The 20,546-nt window shown below is 37.2% G+C and overlaps 4 protein-coding genes across 9 annotated transcripts; 3 read left to right on the forward strand and 1 right to left on the reverse strand.

Moving 5' to 3' along the window:
* Positions 1 to 511: 511 nt before the first annotated feature.
* Positions 512 to 4,726, reverse strand: LOC113778551 (cytochrome c oxidase assembly protein COX11, mitochondrial). 2 transcript variants are annotated; one of them, XM_027323992.1, is made up of 8 exons: positions 4,468 to 4,726; positions 4,226 to 4,331; positions 3,673 to 4,054; positions 3,537 to 3,589; positions 2,988 to 3,060; positions 2,767 to 2,871; positions 1,296 to 1,376; positions 512 to 1,201 (listed from the first exon to the last, which is right to left on the reverse strand). In XM_027323992.1, exons 2-8 carry the CDS (start codon positions 4,285 to 4,287, stop codon positions 1,100 to 1,102), a joined length of 858 nt encoding a protein of 285 aa, XP_027179793.1. In that variant the 5' UTR covers positions 4,288 to 4,331; positions 4,468 to 4,726; the 3' UTR covers positions 512 to 1,099. The 2 variants fall into 2 exon arrangements, with proteins under 2 accessions (XP_027179793.1, XP_027179792.1); XM_027323991.1 differs by having other exon boundaries at positions 4,437 to 4,726.
* Positions 4,727 to 6,957: 2,231 nt separating this feature from the next.
* LOC113778505 (protein OPI10 homolog) lies at positions 6,958 to 10,778 on the forward strand. 4 transcript variants are annotated; one of them, XM_027323941.1, is made up of 3 exons: positions 6,958 to 7,306; positions 7,407 to 7,902; positions 10,297 to 10,778. In XM_027323941.1, exons 1-2 carry the CDS (start codon positions 7,204 to 7,206, stop codon positions 7,868 to 7,870), a joined length of 567 nt encoding a protein of 188 aa, XP_027179742.1. In that variant the 5' UTR covers positions 6,958 to 7,203; the 3' UTR covers positions 7,871 to 7,902; positions 10,297 to 10,778. The 4 variants fall into 4 exon arrangements, with proteins under 4 accessions (XP_027179742.1, XP_027179743.1, XP_027179741.1 ...); XM_027323942.1 differs by having other exon boundaries at positions 10,327 to 10,772; XM_027323940.1 differs by lacking the exon at positions 10,297 to 10,778 and adding an exon at positions 8,243 to 9,043.
* A 2,286-nt stretch (positions 10,779 to 13,064) lies between these two features.
* Positions 13,065 to 16,416, forward strand: LOC113778050. 2 transcript variants are annotated; one of them, XM_027323303.1, is made up of 3 exons: positions 13,065 to 13,479; positions 14,428 to 14,665; positions 16,012 to 16,403. In XM_027323303.1, the coding sequence occupies exons 1-3, from the start codon at positions 13,171 to 13,173 to the stop codon at positions 16,092 to 16,094; spliced, it is 630 nt and encodes a 209-aa protein (XP_027179104.1). In that variant the 5' UTR covers positions 13,065 to 13,170; the 3' UTR covers positions 16,095 to 16,403. The 2 variants fall into 2 exon arrangements, with proteins under 2 accessions (XP_027179104.1, XP_027179105.1); XM_027323304.1 differs by having other exon boundaries at positions 13,066 to 13,479; positions 16,032 to 16,416.
* A 1,449-nt stretch (positions 16,417 to 17,865) lies between these two features.
* On the forward strand, positions 17,866 to 20,541 carry LOC113777702. Its single transcript, XM_027322872.1, has 3 exons — positions 17,866 to 18,258; positions 19,209 to 19,446; positions 20,093 to 20,541. Exons 1-3 carry the CDS (start codon positions 17,950 to 17,952, stop codon positions 20,248 to 20,250), a joined length of 705 nt encoding a protein of 234 aa, XP_027178673.1. The 5' UTR covers positions 17,866 to 17,949; the 3' UTR covers positions 20,251 to 20,541.
* Positions 20,542 to 20,546: the final 5 nt, after the last annotated feature.

The following is a 20,546-nucleotide window of genomic DNA, read 5'->3' on the forward strand; positions in this document are numbered from 1 at the left end:
TAGCGGGAGATGGGAGGGAAATGGAGATGAACCAACTAAACTATTGAGAAATCGTAAGAAATCACATGCAAAAGGATTTTGAACCTCTTACCTACATTCAAAAGCCCCTCCCTGATGAATATCTAAGCTAATTGTTCTAAAATTGCCTCTATATCATACATCACAAATTTTTTTGTTAAAACCAAATTAAGTTTATACAGTAGTGTTTCACATTGTAAAATGTGGACGCATATGATATAACTTGTGTAGACTTTCCTCAAAAAACAGAAGCAGAAGCAGAAATTTGTGCCCATGACTCATTTAACATATTAGACTTAAGTACACGCTGGTACAAAGGATTCGTGGCGAAGACCCATTTTGAATAGTATCGTTCAGAGCACAAGATATCAATGGGGGCATCCCTTGAGGACCCCCAAACCTCTGATCCGCGTTTTTTTTTCCTTTTTCTTTATGTAATGAGTCTGGCCGAGCAGCTTGGGGAGTAGTTTATTTATCAATACATATCATAAAATGAAGTATTAATTAACTTGTAATGGACCAGCAAGAGGTGTTGCCATTTCCCATACCATAATGGCAGCATTACATTTCACAATGATATTTCAGAAGATAGCGATCCTCACAGCTGTAGTGACCTTAAATTCAAGGGGTACAAGTCGGTCATTTATGGTTCAAATAGACCTTCAAACAACCCTTATCCTTCCTTGCACAGCATGCAAGAAGGAGCAAAGCAACCCACTGCAACCAACAAGCTCAAGTTCTGCAGATCAATTTAACCCAAGTCTTACAGGAAGAAATCATGACCCTGCAACTTTGGCTCAAACAGAAATGGTACATTGTAGCTACTGGGTGCAATGGTTTGCTTATTCATTCAAAATTTGAATTTTCTACTCAACAAAAGAAGAGAAGAAAATGGCCACACTTTTTAGGGGAAGAGATCAAAGGTGCCCATCAACATGTCAGTTCCAACTAATTAAAAGATTGAAGCACTTTCAATGTCAGAACTTGCACGGTTGGAACGAAAACTGCAGCTAAAATCACCACGTTAACGAAGAAAAAGGAAGTCATGCTGACCAAGAAACTCGGGGTAAGTAATCCACAGTTACTCGTCCGGAACCTTAAAAAATGTGTATGAAAGTATCAAGTTGTTGATGCCATCCATTCTAGGATCTGTTTCAAACTCAGGGTCAATGTAAAAGAACACCTACACATACAGGTCATAACAATGAAAATTAAATGGAAAGAAAGAGTAACTGAAGGCAGCCAGTTCTGGTGCTCGAAAATACAACATTACTTACTGGCATGTCAATCTGTTCCCCAGGAAGGAGCCGCTGTTCCTCAAAGCAAAAACACTGTATTTTGTTGAAATAAACTGCAGCCTGGAAGCAGCAACAGGTGGCAACAACCACGAATAAATAATTTATATTGCAAGGAAATCATCAATCATCACTCTGAATAAATGAGACAAGGTTTGGTTGGACCAAAAATATCTTTATAGACTCACGCTCCCAAGTGAAGATGTTCACACCAGATATACCATACAATTAGTCTGGCTGAGAATAAAACTCGAAAGAAATTTTAAGTTTCGTACTAACATCACCAAAGAGGCACAACAAATTCAATGAACCTGAATAACATTTCTAATTTGTGAAAGGGGTTCAAAATGAAATTAATATCGTCCCCTCCCCCCCCTCCCTTCCTTCTTCCAAAAAAAAAAAAGAGGAAAAGAAGGGGATGCTTCATGTAAGCACATGATGGTTAGATAAAAAGTTAGCTGATCTGCAATTTATCTTATGCATGATTATATGGTACCAGGGTTACTGAGCACCCATCAAACAAACCAAAAAAGATGGGAGAAGAAAGAAACTATCGCATATATATTGGTAATCACACTACAAGAAGCATTTTTGACAAAGTTTGCCTTGCATTTGATTTATATAGCTCAAATGGAACAAACAGACGATAATAAAAGGCAATCACACAAGGAATTGACCTCAATGTTAAAAAAATAAAAAATACACTGCTCCCACAATACTGTAGTAGAATATCAATTGAAACAAAAAAATTGCAGCCAAAAACAAAAGGATGTCCTTACAAGTACTGTCATTATTGCATTCTTTTATTCAGGTCTAAGTAAAGTTTCAGAAAATCAAACTTATCACCCTACTAAGCCATGGGTTAAAATCCAGTCACATTTTTAGAAAATAAACAAACAGAGAGTAAGAACAGTACCCTGCATTTACGGTCCCAAACAGAAAAGAAGGCCAAAAAAAAAAAGATCAGTTCTCACATTTAACTGTTGTTATTGAAGCACCAATGGATAGTTAATCAGACCGACAACTGAACAGGCATCATGCCAGCAGACCATTACTTCTATATATGCAAATCTCAAGATTAACATATTTTCAACAACAAATTTAGTAATTCTGTTGTTATTTTTGTTACACTTTATACAACTAGGACAAAAATAATGGACAGGCTGTCGTATAATAACCAAAAGCTCAATGCTTATGACGAGTTATGCAGACATTACACAACACATATAAGAAATATGATATTGAGCGAGGGGTGGTTTTCAAATGCAGATGAGAGGAAAAGAAGAGTTCATATGGATCCAAAACTTCTACGATCAAGCCCAAAGTAATCAGCAGATCACAGCAATGACCCCAAATGGATTTAAGAGTCAATTAAAGTGGTTCATACACCACCACTAGCAGACAAAGTTAAGGCACGATTTTGGCAGCTTATAACAGAAGCAACGAAATGCACCTTCATGGGAGTCACATTATAGGTAGATACACCAGTTATTGGAGTCGAACTTCGATTTTCAGCAGTGTAAAAAGCAAGGGCACTCTCCCCTGGCTTGACTCTTACCTGTAAATATACTGAAGACGTTAACAGTACAGCCAACTGCATACCATTTATTTCAGAATAATCTTTGAGTCAAATGGGCATCAACAAGCCATGCTAGACAAAAAGGTACAGGGCACCTCTCTTTGTGTTGGAACAAATTTCCAAGGCATTCCATCAGCCACATCAGCATTGAATTGGACAACGATCTCTCTGCTTGCATAACCAAATAATTCATTCAGATGTTCAATTGAATTTCCACCAGTAACCTTGTGAACAAGGACAAATCTACTGATCTTCCCAAATTTTATTAAACTGAATAGACATTATATAGCACACAAACAAGGGACTGGACTTGGCCATTGTCATGGAACAGATCATCACTCCTAAGCCTGACACAATGAGCAATGGACTGACGAAATGAACAAAGTGCTATCATGTTGAAATGGGAGCTAGTCAAGCAAAAATCTTGCCGTACTCCTGTGAGTCTTCCACTATTGCCACTTTACAATTTGTGATTGAGATCTTTGTTTGTGTGTTCACTGAATTACAAACACAGCAAAAACTGCTAACACTAACTTGCACTTGACACTCAAAAGGCATAAGGTCAAGAGTTAAACTTGTCTCAACCATGATGCAACTAATAATCAGAGAACAAAATGCTGGATAATTTTAAGATAAAACTAAACCTGGTAGTGACCGTTCCATCTTTAGCATGGCGGGCAATTTTCTCTTCAACTGTCTGCAAGTTCACAAAATGCCACACTTTAAAAGGCTATTTTTGCAGCTTATTTCATGACCTATAATCACCAGATGCTAACTAACCTCACGGCGTTGAACTGTACCCCCATATCCTGTGGCTTGACAAAATCTCCTATAAAGAGGAACAGCAGCATAACTCAGTCCAACCATGGCAAAAACCAATCCTGTCAAGTACATGAGCGTCTTCTGTGATTTCCGCTCAGTCGTAGCATGAGTTGCATAGGGCCGAGAATTAAGTACAGAGTAAGGCCTCCCAATATTCTGATTCCCAAAGGGAGACACGCCACCACACTTGCTAAACAACAACCTTCTAACTTCATATCTTGGCAGCAAACAATTCAAACTCAGCCTACAACTAACATTATTAATTCCAAAACTCTGCCTATAACTAGCATGACTAATACCTACAAAATTATAACTTTCCCCAATAGCTCCTGTGCAATTCCTGGACAGTAAAAAACACAACCATACTCTCAGGGGGAAAAAATATTTCCAACAAATACACGCAAATGAAGACAAAAAAAAAAACGAAAAAGAAACATCATGACTGCAAGAATTGAGCACAATTTGGTAAAGGACAGTTGGAAAAGAAACATAGAACTAGTAGATAAGCTACCTGGAAAAAGATGCAAGGACAGGGAAGAAAATGGTTCTTCCAGAAAGTCTTGATAGAGACATGTTCCACTAGATTAAAGTGCTACTTGTCAACAAGTAGTTCGCATCTGAAACAACAAGAGATTCACATAAATAATCAATCACACACTTTATAAGCTATAACTTCTGGAAAAAAAAGAAGAAGAAGTTTAATGTTAGAGAAAAAAACCAACCTGAAAATGGAAAAAATGTAGAACCTTTAACCTTGGGAGTCGTGTTTAATCAGATGAGATGTGTGAAGTAGTTGTCTTCTCCGGGAATTTGAATTGTGGGTTTTTCGTATTTATGTCTAAAAATTGATCAATGAAGAAGAATTTACTGAAGGACAAGAAGTAAAGGAGGGGCGGAAGGGGAAGAGAATAAGAGGAGCTACAACCGTAAAAGAGGAAAGCAAGGCAGGGGTTGCCGGTTGGGGGGCGTGGCTGCGATCCAGAAGCCAAGAATAGCTTTGCTGGGTGGGGAGGTTTTAGCGATTATCCATATGAAACGAAATGAAGGTCAATTTAGACAATTGGAGGGTTTAATTTCGTATTTTAGGAAAACATGAGAGGGAAATTGTAATTATTTCTTTTCTTTCTCTTTTATGTTACCAGAAAGTCAGAAACTTTTATTTGATTAGGTTATATCTCAGCAAAAATGTTTGAATAGTGTTTTATTTGTTAAAAAAATTAATTATATCATAAATAATTTTTTTTAAAATTTTAATTATTTTTTATTTCACATATATCATATCATAAGAAGTGTTATGATTTTTTTTCAAAATATTCAAAATAATCTCCCATCTGATATTATTTCAAATAATTCCCTATCTAAACACGTTCGTTGATTATAATTTTTACTCTAATCAAATCACACTCTATCATTGTTCTTCAATTTATCAATTTCAATGGCAAATTATCCTAGAAACAACTAGGAAGAGAAATGTTAACGTCTTATGTTTGACTTTTGTTTTGTCATATATTTTGTTTGGATAGAGTATTATTTAAAATAATTACTGTAACATTTTTTGTGATATGATATATATGAGATAAAAAGATAATTGAGAATATAAAAAAGTAAATTGAAAAATATATATATGATGCAAGTGAAATATTATTTGAGATATTTGTGCTATCCAAACACTCCTAGATTCTGTCATTTTTTGCTTTTGAAACTTCTTTTTGTTTTAAAAAGTATCCTATCATCTAAAATTATTTTTCATTTTTTCTTTTCTCAAAATGAACTCTTTTAAGTCAATTACAATTTATAATTGTCAATTTTTTTCTACAATTATAGGTAGAGTTGAAACTTATATCATTTATTTTTCTAGTACTGTCTCAACACTTTTTGCCTTTTCTTTTCTGGAAATCGACTCTATTAGTATATTCTTTGAACTTTTGAAGTGTCCAAAAAACCATTTTTCAGGAATAAATTTGTTGTTTCTTTTTTAAATATTTTACCAAAAATATTTTTATTATTAGTATTTTGGGAAATTTGTCAAATTGGTCCCTAACATTTACCAAAAACACTTTTTTAGTCCTTTACATATAAAATCAGCCAAAATGGTCCTTCACATTTAAATTGTGAGCCAATGTGGTCCTATTGCTCGTTTTTGCTCATTTCTCCGGCTAAAAATAGCACGCCTCTCTCACGTGGTCATATTTTTAGGGGCAAAACCGGAAACACATTTCATTACCTGTTAAAAGTAAAAGGTGTGGACAACCACCAAAATACACATTTCACCTTTGGCCCTCAAAGTTTCAAGAAACCCTAAATTGCATCCCACCGCCACGCCCTCAACTGACTCAGCCGCCTCCTCCCTCGCTATCCCTTCTCCTCTCTCCACTGTCCGTCCTCCCCCTCCCCCTCCTCATCGCCAGCATTTCTCCAACCTCCGGCAAGCTCTCTCCTTCGACGATGATATTGATGCGAGGGACTCGCAAGACGAGGGAGAGGATGAGGAAGAGCACCAGGAGGACGAGGAGGAGCTTCTCGAGCTGGAGCCCCGAATCGGATCTTGCCGGGTCCGGGAAGCTGCCGATGAGTTGTCTGTGGGAGGTGTTGAGGAGGCTCCCGCCTCCAACACTGTTGTCGGCGGCCAGGGTTTGCAAAGGATGGAGGGACACGAGTAAGCGGCTTTGGCGGGCGGCGGAGGAGCTGAGGCTTAGGGTTCCAGCTAAGGCCCAAATTGGATTCGTGGGATCGATGTTGCACAAATGTCCTGGACTTGTTAGACTCTCACTTAGAATGGAAAGGTTAGGACTTTCGGATATAAGTAAACAAGAACCAGATCTATGGATTCATCAAGCACATCACTTATACAGGAGAATTACAAAATAATTTTCGCCACCATTCGGGGATGCAATTCAGGTTTCTTGAAACTTTGAGGCCAAAGGTGAAATGTGTATTTTGGTGGTTGTCCACACCTTTTACTTTTAACAGGTAATGAAATGTGTTTCCGGTTTTGCCCCTAAAAATATGACCACGTGAGAGAGGCGTGCTATTTTTAGCCGGAGAAATGAGCAAAAACGAGCAATATGACCACATTGGCTCACAATTTAAATGTGAAGGACCATTTTGGCTGATTTTATATGTAAAGGACTAAAAAAGTGTTTTTGGTAAATGTTAGGGACCAATTTGGCAAATTTCCCTAGTATTTTTTTTGCAAGGATTAAGCTTTTTGGTGTTTTATTCATTTCCAAAACTGGCTCTAGACACTGAATCTGTCCCGGATCTTTCTGGACTCTTCTTTTCTCAGCTGCCCACCACTTCTTCTGCTAAACCTCTTCAGTCCTCAGAACCTTCTTCTTCATCTCTTCTCTAGACTCGAAAAGAAAGATCAAAGATCCTTCCTTCATTCTTTCAACCCCAGTACTCAAAAACTACTTCTCCCATTTCTTTGTTCACCCAATTTTTTTAATCCCTCGAAAGAAAAAAAATACAAAAAAGAAGAAGAAGACAATGTTCGGAGTAGTGTTCCCAAACCGCAGCTTCCCTATGGACATCTCCACGTTCACTCAAATCGACACCTTCCATTGGATCCTCGACATGAATACTTTCGTGGGTTTGTCTCAAAATCCGATCTTTTGTAGTAATTTATGTTGTTTTATTTAGCTAGTGTCCAAATTTTAACTAGTATTCGACTACTGTTCAATGATTCGCAGGTGAAGCTTACGATTCAATTCGAGAAATCTGCATATTCCTTCTCAACAACTTCACACTCCCTCCAGAAAAAGCCCTGGCCGTCTACATTCAATCCCCCGGTTCCCCTTTTCTGTACTGCGGCGCGGTGACTATCACGCGCCCTTCTGCAGTTCTATCTCTGCCGTGGCCGGAGCCCGGTGGACAGTTACAACTCACAGCGCCGGATTCAGCTCCATTATCTGCGAAAATTGGGGTTTCGGTGGAGGACATTTCGTCCCTCCCCTCCCTTGATGTTGCTGCTGAAAAGAAAATCGAACGGTTGGCCATGAAAGTTGGAGAGAATTTGTTCAATTTTATGCAGTCTTTTTGTGGGGTTGATGGGAGTAAGCTGGTAGTGCCCATGGATATTTTGGACCGGTGGTTTAAGAAGTTTCAGGAGCGGGCGAAGCGGGACCCTGAGTATTTGAAGGGTTTTGCTTTGTAGTTTTGAGGCCGAGCATTGACCATGATAGAAAGGTGGGCAAATTATGGGGTAGCTGTGATATGTAGATATAGAACAGAACCGCTGTTGGTTTGATTATTAGGATTTTGTGATGTTGAAAATTTGAAGTTAGTGGTTGTTGTTTGTTGTCCGCTGAGTTGTCCTGATTTCTCCACATTGAATCAAGAAGAAAGTTTGGTTCGTTAATGTTCAATCGCATAATTGCATTTGCTATTAGCTTATTGTCACTGAATTCGTAGCATCGCGGTGTGGGCTGAGTTTTGTGTGATGAATGTAGCTCTCTATGCACCTTGTAGTACTTGTGGAGGTTTAGAGAAACAACATTGCTAATTCTGTTTTTGTGTACATGCACAGGACAAAAAGAATGAAGAACTTATAAGAGAACAAAAGGTTTGGTTTTTTTCTTCTTGTCTGAAGTAGTATCAACTAAGTATAAGACTAAAGTTTAAGAAGCGGAGTGGTTCAATACTGGAAAGTAGTTTCATTGATGCTTCAGGATTTTGTTGTGTGGTAGTAATGTTAGTTGTGTGGCATAATGTTATTTCTTTGGCTTCATAATTCTGTGGGAAAGTTTTGACCTTTTTTATCTGGCGAGCGCTTTGTAGACTGTTACAAGTTGGAGGCCTGAAAAAATGTCTGAACTGAATAAAAATGCGATGTATTACTCCTATCCAGATTGAACCAAATCTGAGGTGTAGTTTTATGCCCGCAGTTCCATCTGGTAGAATTTATAGATAAGCACTAATAATGGAATTTTTGTTGTTAGCACTTGACATGGTTTTGTCCTCATAAGCTCTTGGTTAAGATAGACGATTCAGATGTAGGTAATCAGAAGGAAAATTTAAGAAGTAGAAGCCTTTTCAGCTAAATAGAGTCTCTAGTGGCTTTGGAAATCATGGCAAAATCATCCTGGAACAAATGAAATGCTGTGATCTATGACTTCAGGAAACTGGATAGAATTTAGTGGAAATTGAGGAATAAATCCTCAAAAAGTAACAGATCGAGGAATTCTGCAGTACTTCCAAATGTGACTGAAGTGATGCTCTGGCATTTCTGGTGATTGCTTATTTTTAATGTCGTCTGCTTTTATCCCTTTTGTTCATGTTTCTTTGTTTGCCTGATACGTTGAAAGCATGTGATGTAAATTTAGAGGATGAATGCATGTTGTCAATTGGATGCCACATATCAAAATGTTCATGCTTGTGTCATGAATTTTTTTAAAAAACATTTTGTGGGTTCTTATGAATTCTTTTGACTTCATGTCCTTCATTATTCTTGTAATGTATTGACTTTGTTTCTTTCAACAAAAGAACAATTGGCAATCCATTTGATATAATGTGGGATCATCAGAAGAACCTGGAACTATACAGAATAAAGACATCCCTTGTATTTTCTGTTGAATAAATTACACTTGCTACATCCCGAATTTTCTTCAGCATTTTGATCTGCAAATGTCGATGGAACCTTTAAATTCACAAGATTGCTTCTGGAAAAGTGTGTTGGCATTAGGTATATTTTGGTCATGGCCATATATATATATATATATATATATATATATATATATCCTTTCTGGAGCTATCTTTTACGTATTTATGGTTAAGGGTGTAATGCTTGCTTTATGCTGTATATGGTCATTGAAAGCATATTCAAGCCTGCAAGTGTTATTGGTATGCTGTTAATTTCAGCTGGATCAAATCTTATTTAGAAGAAAGTGCAGATAAATTTCTACAACACAAGCATACTGTTGGTTTGTATTCTCTGAAACTTTCTTAACTCGCATTTTTGCTAATTATTCCCAGTTTAATTAGTGTAAAACATCCTATACTGTAGTACCAAAGTGAAGATTAAAGGGCATGAAAGTGAAGATTTAAGGGCATGAAAGTGATGATTTAAGGGCATGACCGACCATGTGGAGTGAATTGTTATTGGTGAATTGAATTCATTAGTTTGATTGAAAACTTAAAAAGTTTGTTACCATGCTATTATAGTGTCAAACAGAGAAATTTTTCCTGCACAAGCAGCTATTTGGTATAAGATAGGATGTGATCTATGCAGACTATGGTAGTGAGTTGATTGAATGGCTTTTCCTTTGGCCATTGTTCGCTGTGTTAAAACATATTATGGATCGCCTTCTAATGCATGGTGGGGGTATCATTATCAGTTTAGGCACGTTGTTGCGATGGTGCGGGCGAACTGGTCACTTTTCTTGTACAAGTCATATTGTGTTCTGGGTGATAAATTGTCACCCTTTGTGCTAAACTTCGTGCTAGTGGGATTTTCTGAACCTTCTAGACCACATCTAGTCCTGAAAAGTAGTAGTTAATTAGTTTTCTGGGAACTAAATCGAGGGCAATATGCTAAGGTAAACGGTGTTATAATCACCCCTGATTCTCTCTGATGACTGACAGGTTGCTTCGTGTTATTCCGTGATTATGCAGTTTCCTGACTGGCTAGAAGGTTTGGTGCGAGCGTCTTGGCTGGAGCTAACTTGCCATAGTTAGACAAGATCAATGACGATTATCCAGGACATGTCCTCCCAAACTTTTCTCTAGGAAAAAAAATAATCCAGGAGGACATGAATTGTCGCACGAAAAAATGTAATCTATAACTGCTGCATTTCCGAAGGCATTCCCCAGTTATCTTGTGAGTGTATGTCAACAATGTCGGCAGAATAGTCACTGTCTGGCTTCCCTTTATCTGTAACATCGACATGGGCAACGTCTACTGTTCAAATGCCCAGATTGATATTAAATATTTCTGATTTGTGCAATCCTGCCAGAGTTCCAGGTTCTCTCTTGTTTTGGCCCTTTCATGATTTCATCTGTGCAAGATGAAACTCATTAAGCTGTCTCTTTGCTCCGACATAGACTACTTCGAGGTGCGTGGGAAGTGATAAGACAGATTTAATTGAAACTAAAATATCTCTCCTTTTTCTCCTTGAAGAAGAAAGCTTTGATGTATGTAATCTTGAGTAGTTGGGAGAGCCTTGCGAGTCCAGGGATTTGATCCATCCCTTCCCTTGACTTACATTTTTTTTCAGAATTTTTTGAAAGTTTTACGTGGGTGCAGAGACACTCGTTTGATCTAATAATGATTAAGTCTCTTTTAAATTTTCTATTGGGTCATTTGGATTCACCCCTTATCTTGGTATAAAGTATGGTATAAAGGAGGAGTAGATATAAAATAGAAACTATTGTATCGAATAAGAAAAAAAATGTAATCTTAGAGTTGGTACTACCCAAAATTGAACAAATGAAAATAGAAACGCCTGCCTAACTGTGAGGTGCAGAGAAATAACCCTTGTGTCAATACCATCCAAAGCCCAACAAGCTCCTGGACTTGTTTGTTGGCAAGACTACCTTAAGCTCAGCCATTTGAGCAGAAAAGGAAAGCCTGCCTCTCCTGGACTTGTTTGTTGGCAAGACTACCTTAAACTCAGCCATTTGAGCAGAAAAGGAAAGCCTGCCTTGTTTGGATTGCTTGTTTCCGTCGAAAAATATTGTCATTTTCCGTGATCACATTTCTGTATCACCTTTTTCCCTCACATATATCAAATCGCTACAGTAATTTTTCCATGAAAAATGACGGAAAATGCAATCCAAACACAACAAGTAGTGTCTTTGACTAAGAAACTACACCCCTACCAACCAGTACAAGTGTTGGATAAATTGTGAATATTGATCAAATAATGCTACTATTTATCAACCAAATTAATAGGTAAGTCACATTAAATTACAATATTCGTTCCATCCAAAGGAAAAAAAATAAAAGAAAGAAAGAGAAGAATAGATTGCGTTTGAAAGTATTAAAAAAATTATATTTTACATGAAATTTTTAGTGTCACTTTTTTTATGCTATTTTTATATTTATACTAAATTTCCTGTTTATTTAATTTGTCATATGTTATTTATTTAAATTTCTTCTATCCTTGCGTGATAAGTGAGATTTACATTAAATTTGATATATTTATATTAAATATCCCATTTATTTAATTTATCATGTATTATTTATTGAAATTTCTTCTATTCTTACGTGATAGTGGGATTTACATTGAAATTGACACTAAGCACTGAGACGACTGACATTTTCACTACTTTATTCAAAGTTACTGCGGTCTTTATCATCCAAACATGGCAAACATCCCACCAGTCTTAGTCTTAGCTCCGCAACCGGTACCATCATTTCATCTTTTTACCCCCATTTCCCAAATCCCAACTCACACACACACCCACGCAATTCTTGGTCTTCCCATCAATCAACGGTAGAGTTGAACAATCCAACTCTTCGACTTCCCTATTCCCAAGCCGAATAAAAAAAGCCCACCTGGGCACCCAGAGTTGCTACTAACTACTGCCATAGTTATTTAAACCGGTCCAGTTTGACAGTCAACCAATTAACTCAGTGAATCGGTCAATTAGTTGGGTCTCTAATCTTATTGAATAAGACCTATTGACTTATTAACAACCGATAGTTCAATCGAATTGAACCAAGAACCCTATCAATTTTGTAAAGAATTGGGTAGCATTAGTTTCCTGAATTGAATTGAGAATCCGCCCAATTTTATTAAGAATCGGGTAGGTCATAAAAATTTTAGTAAAGTGTTGTTATGGTTTGAACTTGGATCCCTTATGCATGTATAGAGAGTACACTTACCATAAGGCCACCAACCCATGTCAATTGATGGTCATTTTCACTTTATATGAACTTTTTAGCCAATCCTTTCTTTATTTTTAAAATTTCTGTAAAATAAATTTATTTGAAATCTTTTAATAAAACTTATTACTTCTTGGACTCAGTAGATTACGAAATGAATTATAAAAATAACATACTACAAAATTCATTTTAAATACAAACATTGTTCTTAATAACCTTTTACATTTAAAGTTTGTAAATAAACTAGATAATTATACCAAATAGACAAAATTTTACATTTGAAGGTAGGTGGATTACTGATTAAATTTAGATTTTATTGACTCGTAGAAGAATTAATTATTCTATAACAAATTAACTTAAATGAGCCTTTGCTATGGCATAATTTATTAATATTTATACCATACATCCTATATAAAAAATTATGAAATATATTTAATAACCTACCGGTTCAACCACCCATCAGTAATATGTTGATCCACCCCTTTAGTCGAGTTCCTCCCTGTGCCCGGTTTAATAACTCTGGCCAGCACTCCACTCCTCCTTAACACTCAAATTTGCACGCTCAACACACGCACTAGAAAGCACCCGCAGAAACACCAGAAAACAGAGATTGTGAATTGTGATTAGAGATGGAGGGAGCGGCGGAGAGTTCTAACGGTGTCCATGCGGAGGTTTCCGGAGACGGTGAAGACAAGAAAGATTTCTTTACCAAGCGGACTTCTCGACAAGAAGAAGAGACCACTCTTTACACAGTTTTCAACCGTTTGATTGCTGCGATGTTCTTTCCAAGCTCAGCATCTGCTCCTCTGCTTCGCCGGTCCAAAGCTGCTCTCGCCGAAAATGTTCCTCTGCTTCGCCTTGCTACTAAGAATACAGCTCGTCATGTCCTCCTCTGGACTCGCCGTGGCTCCCCTCTCCGAGCCCTTCTCGTTGTTTCCGTAAGAAATTACTCCACCCCAGATCGACTTTTCTTCTTCTTCTTCTTTGTCTCTTTTGTTTTCTGGGTATTATAGTATTAATTTTACTTGGTTTTAATTTTTCTCTTTTGCTTGATTCTTTGCTTCTAGTGTAGCTGAGGAATATAAATTTGGCACGAGAAATGATTTCAAACATGAATATACTGAATAAATTTACTTTTATTCTTGTTTTTCTTTTGTACTTTTTTTGGCGAAGTTTTCCTATTATCCAAAGCTTAAGGATAGTTTTTAACCATTACTTATTTTAAAGTAGAAGTTTTGCATGCTTGATTAGAATCTTCCAGAAGTTGATCCTTGTTCTTAATTTCTGTCTGTCAAAGCCCACGTAAGGCAATGTCGTATGCTTGAGTGGGTCATGATTTTTCGTATCAACTTAAACTACTTTAAAGGTGTAATTATCGGGGATCTTACAGAGTTGCGGTACTAATTTGACCAACCAAGTTCTAGTGTATCCAACTAAGATGATTTTGTGCGTATATTAAAATGCTGAATACATAGCCAGTTCTTTTCCCCCTTTTTTTCCGTAGCATATTGCTAGTTTACAAAGCGTGATCGAAGTAAGACAAAAAGCATTTGGTTTTCATCACAATACCAATTTCAGATGCTTGAAGTTACAGGATGAGATTAATACTCTGAGTTTACCTTACTGTTTCATCTTTGGGGATGTGTTCTGTTCAGGAAGAACAATCATTTGTAAAACTGTCCTTTTGATTGAACTGAAGGGGCAGTGGAGACTTGAAGTCATGGTTGGTCAATTTGTAAACACGAAAAATTGTGTCTGCAGCATTTTTATGAAAAAAGAGTTGATCTTCATCACTGTTGAATTGATGCTTCAAGCTGTATGTTATTGAGTTGGAAATTCCAGCACGCCATTATTGATATCTCTTTTGCTGCTGGTGATTGTTGCAGGTTGGAACAATTGCTCTTATGGCTCTGACAGGACTTCTAGTTTTTATGTTCTTCTATCTTGCTGCAAATGTAAATGCAATTGTGATATCTTCTCTCATGTCATTAGCAGCAGCTGGTGGATTGTTGGCTATCTTCTTTGCTTTTGTTACAGCCATCTATATTGGTGCATTGTCCGTTGCTGTGTTTGTTATTTCTGCTACAACTATTTCTGCAATTATTGCTCCTCTTATTACCGCAGGTAGACCTTTTAATTCAAGTCTCATCCTCCGTTCTTTCTTCTCCCACTTTGGCTCTTAAATGGACACATTCACTGAGCTTACTTTTTTTCTTTTATAAGCTCAGATCCAACAGGGTAACTGGTGCTTAACTTGTGTTTTTGGTGCTCATGTATTCATTTCAGTTTTTAGAGCTTCTCTCAGTTTGAGCTGCTTGTGCTTATCCTCGTTTAATAGTACTTTTTATTGGCATTAATCTCTTTGCCTGTACTTAAGTGTCCTACTGCATTGTGGTTATGTGCGTATGTACAAGTGCCCAGATGTCTTTCCTTAACAAGGTCTTCTGTTAAGTTGCATGGTAGTTTTTGACCAGGTTGGCTGAGCTATTAACATTATCAGGAAAGACCATGCATCACATCCGCTCTGATATTTTCTTCAAGTCCTCAAAGGCTCTTCCTGTTCTATTGTCCAATGACTAACAGCTTAACAGTTTCATAACAAAAATTAGTCGATAATTTTCGCTTTGAACCAAAATACTTGTACTGTAAGTGCATATTAATCGACATATTAATTGCATTTTAAGACTCCAATAAACTCATGGAATCGTGCTGCAATTTAATGCCTTAATTCATGCTATATAAATTTTAAAGATGATCCAAAGCATCTGGTGTACAGTCATGTACGCTTATTTAATTGGATAAGCTTGTTTAACCAGCTTTGGATTTCGATTCATTTATGTACTTCTTTTTGTGATTTTGTGCTTAATTTTTTTTCATAATTATGGTGTTATAGTTCTATGTTTTATTGACCCATGTCAGTTTGGCCAAACCACATAATCTTTGCTTTTAAGAAGTGATGATTTAAGGGCATGACTGACCGTGTGGAGTGATTTGTTATTGGTGAATTGAATTCATTAGTTTGATTGAAAACTTAAAAAGTTTGTTACCATGCTATTATAATGTCAAACAGAGAAAATTTTCCTACACAAGCAGCTATTTGGTATATAAGATAGGATGTGATCTATGCTGACTATGGTAGTGAGTTGATTGAATGGCTTTTCCTTTGGCCATTGTTCGCTGTGTTAAAACATATTATGGATCACTTTCTAATGCATGGTGGGGGTATCATTATCAGTTTAGGCACATCCTTGTGATGGTGCGGGCGAACTGGTCACTTTTCTTGTACAGGTCATATTGTGTTCTGGGTGCTAACTTGCCACTCTTTGTTCTAGTGGGATTTTCTGAACCTGCTAGACCACATCTAGTCATGAAAAGTAGTAGTTAATTAGATTTCTAGGAACTAAATCGAGGGCAATATGCTAAGGTAAACGGTGTTATAATCACCCCTGATTCTTTCTGATGACTGACAGGTTGCTCCGTGATTATGCAGTTTCCTGACTGGCTAGAAGGTTTGGTGCGAGCGTCTTGGCAGGAGCTAACTTGCCATAGTTAGACGAGATCAATGACGATTATCCAGGACATGCCCTCCCAAACTCTTCTCTAGGAAAAAAAATAATCCAGGAGGACATGAATTGTCGCACGAAAAAATGTAATCTATAACTGCTGCATTCCCGAAGGTATTCCCCAGTTATCTTGTGAGTGTATGTCAACAATGTCGGCAGAATAGTCACTGTCTGGCTTGCCTTTATCTCTTTGAAGAAGAAAGCTTTGATGTATGTAATCTTCGGGTTGGTACTACTGCCCAGAATTGAACAAATGAAAATCAGAAACGCCTGCGTAACCGTGGAAGTGCAGAGAAATAGCCCTTGTGTCAATACCATCCAACTCCCAACAACCTCCTCCTGGACTTGCCGGCAAGACTACCTGAAACTCGGCCATTTCACCAGAAAATGAAAGCCTTGAATCTTTGAACGAGAAACTACCGCTCCTACCAGCTGGTACTAGTGCTAGATTAATTGCGAATATTGCTCAAATAATGTGATTTATCAACCAAATTAATAGGTAAGTCACATTAAATTACAATGTCGATTCCATCCAAAGAAAAAAAAAATAAAAGAAAGAAAGAGCAGAATAGATTACGTCTCAAAGTATTAAAGAACTGATATTTTACATGACATCTTCAATATCATTTTTTCAGTGACAACTCAGTGTCATTTATATATGTATGTCAAATGTCCTACTTATCTAACTTGTTATGTGCTGTTTGTTAAAGTTTTTTCTATTCTCACGTGATAAGTGGGAGTAATGGCACAGAGGATTCCAAAATAGCTGCCAAAATAGCTGCGATCTTTATCATCCAAACACCGCACCACTCTTTGAGTTCCACAACCGCTAATATCATCTTATTTTTTGACCTCAATTCAACCTGGCTTTGCCAACACCCGCATATCCACACACACCCACACACTGGATGTAGGGATTAGGGATAGCAGAAGAAAAAAGCCCACCTGGCCACCCAGAGTTGATACTAACTAGTACCATAGTTATTAAACCGGCCTGATTTTGACGGTCAACCAATTAACCCGATAAACCGATCAATTAGTTGGGCCTTTAATTTTATCAAAGAAGATGTATTGGCTTATCAGAGAACTAATAATTCAATCAAATTGAACCAAGAGCCCAATCGGTTTTGTAAATGGTTCGAACTTGGGACCTTGTGCTTGTATATAGAGTACACTTACTACAAGGCCATCAGCTCATGTCAGTTGATGATCATTTTCACTTTATATGAACTTTTCTGTCAACCCTTTCTTTATTTTTTAAAACTTCTATAAAACAAATGTATTTGGAATATTTTAATAAAACTAATTACTTCCCAGACTCAATAGATAACGAAATAGATTTTAAAAATAACATATTACTTAATTCATTTCGAATACAAATATTGTTCCTAATAACCTTTTGCATTTAAAACTTCTAAACAAACTAGATAATTATATCAAATATAGATAAAATTTTACGTTTTAAGGTATGTGGATTACTAATTAAATTTAGATTTTACTGATTCTCAGAAGAATTAATTATTCTATAACGAATTAACTTAAATGAGCATGTGCTGGGACAGAGTTTATTAATGTTTATACAACACATCTTACATTCAAAATTATGAAATATAATAATATTTTTAAATATATTGAATGATCTACTGATTCAACCAGCCATCTATTGATTGAATAAGAAGATAATCCGTTGACCCATCCTTTGGGCGAGTTCCTCCCCGGCTCGGTTTAATAACTCTGGCCAGTACTACACTCCTCCTTAACACTCAAATTTGCACGCTCAACACACACACACACACACACACTAGAAAACACTAGAAAACAAAATTGTGAATCGTGTGACCAGAGATGGAGGGAGCGGCGGAGAATTCTAACGGCGTCAATGTCGAGGTTGTTGGAGACAGTGAAGACAAGAAAGATTTCTATGCCAAGCGGACTTCTCAACAAGAAGAAGAGATCCCTCTTTACATAGTTTTCAACCGTTTGATTGCTGCGATGTTCTTTCCAAGCTCAGCATCTGCTCCTCTGCTTCGCCGGTCCAAAGCTGCTCTCTCCGAAAATGTTCCTCTGCTTCGCCTTGCTACTAAGAATACAGCTCGTCATGTCCTCCTCTGGACTCGCCGTGGCTCCCCTCTCCGAGCCCTTCTCGTTGTTTCCGTAAGAAATTACTCCACCCCAGATCGACTTTTCTTCTTCTTCTTCTTTGTCTCTTTTGTTTTCTGGGTATTATAGTATTAATTTTACTTGGTTTTAATTTTTCTCTTTTTTGCTTGATTCTTTGCTTCTAGTGTAGCTGAGGAATATAAATTTGGCACGAGAAATGATTTCAAACATGAATATACTGAATAAATTTACTTTTATTCTCGTTTTTCTTTTGTACTTTTTTGGGTGAAGTTTTCCTATTATCCAAAAATTAAGGATAGTTTTTAACCATTACTTATTTCAAAGTAGAAATTTTGCATGCTTGATTAGAATCTTCCAGAAGTTGATCTTTGTTCTTAATTTCTGTCTGTCAAAGCCCACGTAAGGCAAAGTCGTATGCTTGAGTGGGTCATGATTTTTCGTATCAACTTAAACTACTTTAAAGGTGTAATTATTGGGGATCTTACAGAGTTGCGGTACTAATTTGACCAACCAAGTTCTAGTGTATCCAACTAAGATGATTTTGTACTTATATGAACATACTGAATACATAGCCAGTTCTTTTTCCCCTTTTTTCCCGCAGTATATTGCTAGTTTACAAAGCGTGATCGAAGTAAGACAAAAAGCATTTGGTTTGCATCACAATACCAATTTCGGATGCTTGAAGTTACAGGATGAGATTAATACTCTGAGTTTGCTTTACTGTTTCACCTTTGGGGATGTGTTCTGTTCAGGAAGAACAATGATTTGTAAAACTGTGCTTTTTATTGAACTGATGGGGTGATGGAGACTTGAAGTCATGGTTGGTCAATTTGTAAACACCTAAAATTGTGTCTGCACCTTATTTATGGAAAAAGAGTTGATCTTCATAGCTGTTGACTTGACGCTTGAAGCAGTATATTATTGAGTTGGAAATTCCAGCACGCCATTATTGATATCTCTTTTGCTGCTTGTGATTGCTCCAGGTTGGAACAATTGCTCTTCTGGCTCTGACAGGACTTCTAGTTTTCATGTTGTTCTTTGTTGCTGCAACTCTAAATGCAGTTGTGATATCTCTTCTCATGTCATTAGCAGCAGCTGGAGGATTCTTGGCTATCTTCTTTGCTTCTCTTACAGCCATCTACATTGGTGCATTGTCCGTTGCCGTGTTTGCTATTTCTGCTACAACTATATCTGCAATTATTGCTGTTCTTATTACCGCAGGTAGACCTTTTAATTCAAGTCTCATTCTCCCTTCTTTCTCCTCCCACTTTGGCTCTCAAATGGAGACATTCACTGAGCTTACTTTTTTTCTTTTATAAGCTTAGATCCAACAGGGTAACTGGTGCTTAACTTATGTTTTTGGTGCTCATGTATTCATTTCAGTTTTTAGAGCTTCTCTCAGTTTGAGCTGCTTGTGCTTATCCTCGTTTAATAGTACTTCTTATTGGCATTAATCTCTTTGCCTGTACTTAAGTGTCCTACTGCATTGTGGTTATATGCGTACATACAAGTGCCCAGATGTCCTTCCATGACAAGGTCTTCTGTTAAGTTGCATGGTAGTTTTTGACCGGGTTGGCTGATCTATTAACATTATCAGGAAAGACCATGCGTCACATCCGCTCTGATATCTTCTTTAAGTCCTCAAAGGCTCTTCCTGTTCTATTGTCCAATGACTAACAGCTTGACAGTATGGTTTTCTGCTCGTGTCATTTACGTAAACTGGTTTTGTACTTAAAATAACCACTCATCTGGTTTGGCTCGGAGATCCATGAATGAAATAGGCAACTAGGGATTCTGCAGTTCGCCTAAGTGAAACTTAATATTTATTTATGGTTCTTTGAGCTTTCATTTTTTCTTTTCTCATCAGGTTGGATCGGATTCTTTTGGACCATATGGGTGGCAACACAGAAGGGAGTAGGTCTAGCAAAGCAATCCTTGAATGTGACAGGGTCCGTGGTCTCAGCATATTCTTCTGCTAGAGTTGCACGCCAGCATGACTCACAATCCAACAAGTTAGCAGATTGATGGGCTGGGGTCGAGATATTAGCTCGTGTTGTCTACACTGTTGCATGCTGTAGTAGATAATACATGTTTGATCATGTAGGTTTGTGGAAAGTATGAGATTGTTGCTTGGAGGATTTTTGCTTTTTGTGTAAAAAGGAAGAAATGGGAAAAATATCTCGCATCTCTGCGTGGTACTTTGTACGAGTACACTCTCTTTTGTGCATATTTTGATAGTATGCTGGAGAATGATGCGGTAGAAATGGTTTTTTTTGCTTGTAAAATTTCTTCTTGTCTGGTATTCTTATTTCTTGACGAAG

The sequence above is a fragment of the Coffea eugenioides genome, chromosome 7, assembly GCF_003713205.1.
Source record: "Coffea eugenioides isolate CCC68of chromosome 7, Ceug_1.0, whole genome shotgun sequence".
Classification (NCBI taxonomy): Eukaryota; Viridiplantae; Streptophyta; class Magnoliopsida; order Gentianales; family Rubiaceae; genus Coffea; species Coffea eugenioides.

What these genes read in the sequence shown, in the direction of transcription:
- LOC113778551 (XM_027323992.1), bottom strand. Translation starts at nt 4,287, where the DNA reads ATGTCTCTATCAAGACTTTCTGGAAGAACCATTTTCTTCCCTGTCCTT. An exon ending in GATGGAACGGTCACTACCAG is followed by an intron (nt 3,061 to 3,536) that starts GTTTAGTTTTAT and finishes TTATGCAAGCAG; the next exon opens with AGAGATCGTTGTCCAATTCA. An exon ending in ATAATGTGACTCCCATGAAG is followed by an intron (nt 1,377 to 2,766) that starts GTGCATTTCGTT and finishes TGCTGCTTCCAG; the next exon opens with GCTGCAGTTTATTTCAACAA.
- LOC113778505 (XM_027323941.1), top strand. Translation starts at nt 7,204, where the DNA reads ATGTTCGGAGTAGTGTTCCCAAACCGCAGCTTCCCTATGGACATCTCC. An exon ending in CGACATGAATACTTTCGTGG is followed by an intron (nt 7,307 to 7,406) that starts GTTTGTCTCAAA and finishes AATGATTCGCAG; the next exon opens with GTGAAGCTTACGATTCAATT.
- LOC113778050 (XM_027323303.1), top strand. Translation starts at nt 13,171, where the DNA reads ATGGAGGGAGCGGCGGAGAGTTCTAACGGTGTCCATGCGGAGGTTTCC. An exon ending in GAGCCCTTCTCGTTGTTTCC is followed by an intron (nt 13,480 to 14,427) that starts GTAAGAAATTAC and finishes TGATTGTTGCAG; the next exon opens with GTTGGAACAATTGCTCTTAT. An exon ending in TGCTCCTCTTATTACCGCAG is followed by an intron (nt 14,666 to 16,011) that starts GTAGACCTTTTA and finishes GATGACTGACAG; the next exon opens with GTTGCTCCGTGATTATGCAG.
- LOC113777702 (XM_027322872.1), top strand. Translation starts at nt 17,950, where the DNA reads ATGGAGGGAGCGGCGGAGAATTCTAACGGCGTCAATGTCGAGGTTGTT. An exon ending in GAGCCCTTCTCGTTGTTTCC is followed by an intron (nt 18,259 to 19,208) that starts GTAAGAAATTAC and finishes TGATTGCTCCAG; the next exon opens with GTTGGAACAATTGCTCTTCT. An exon ending in TGCTGTTCTTATTACCGCAG is followed by an intron (nt 19,447 to 20,092) that starts GTAGACCTTTTA and finishes TTTTCTCATCAG; the next exon opens with GTTGGATCGGATTCTTTTGG.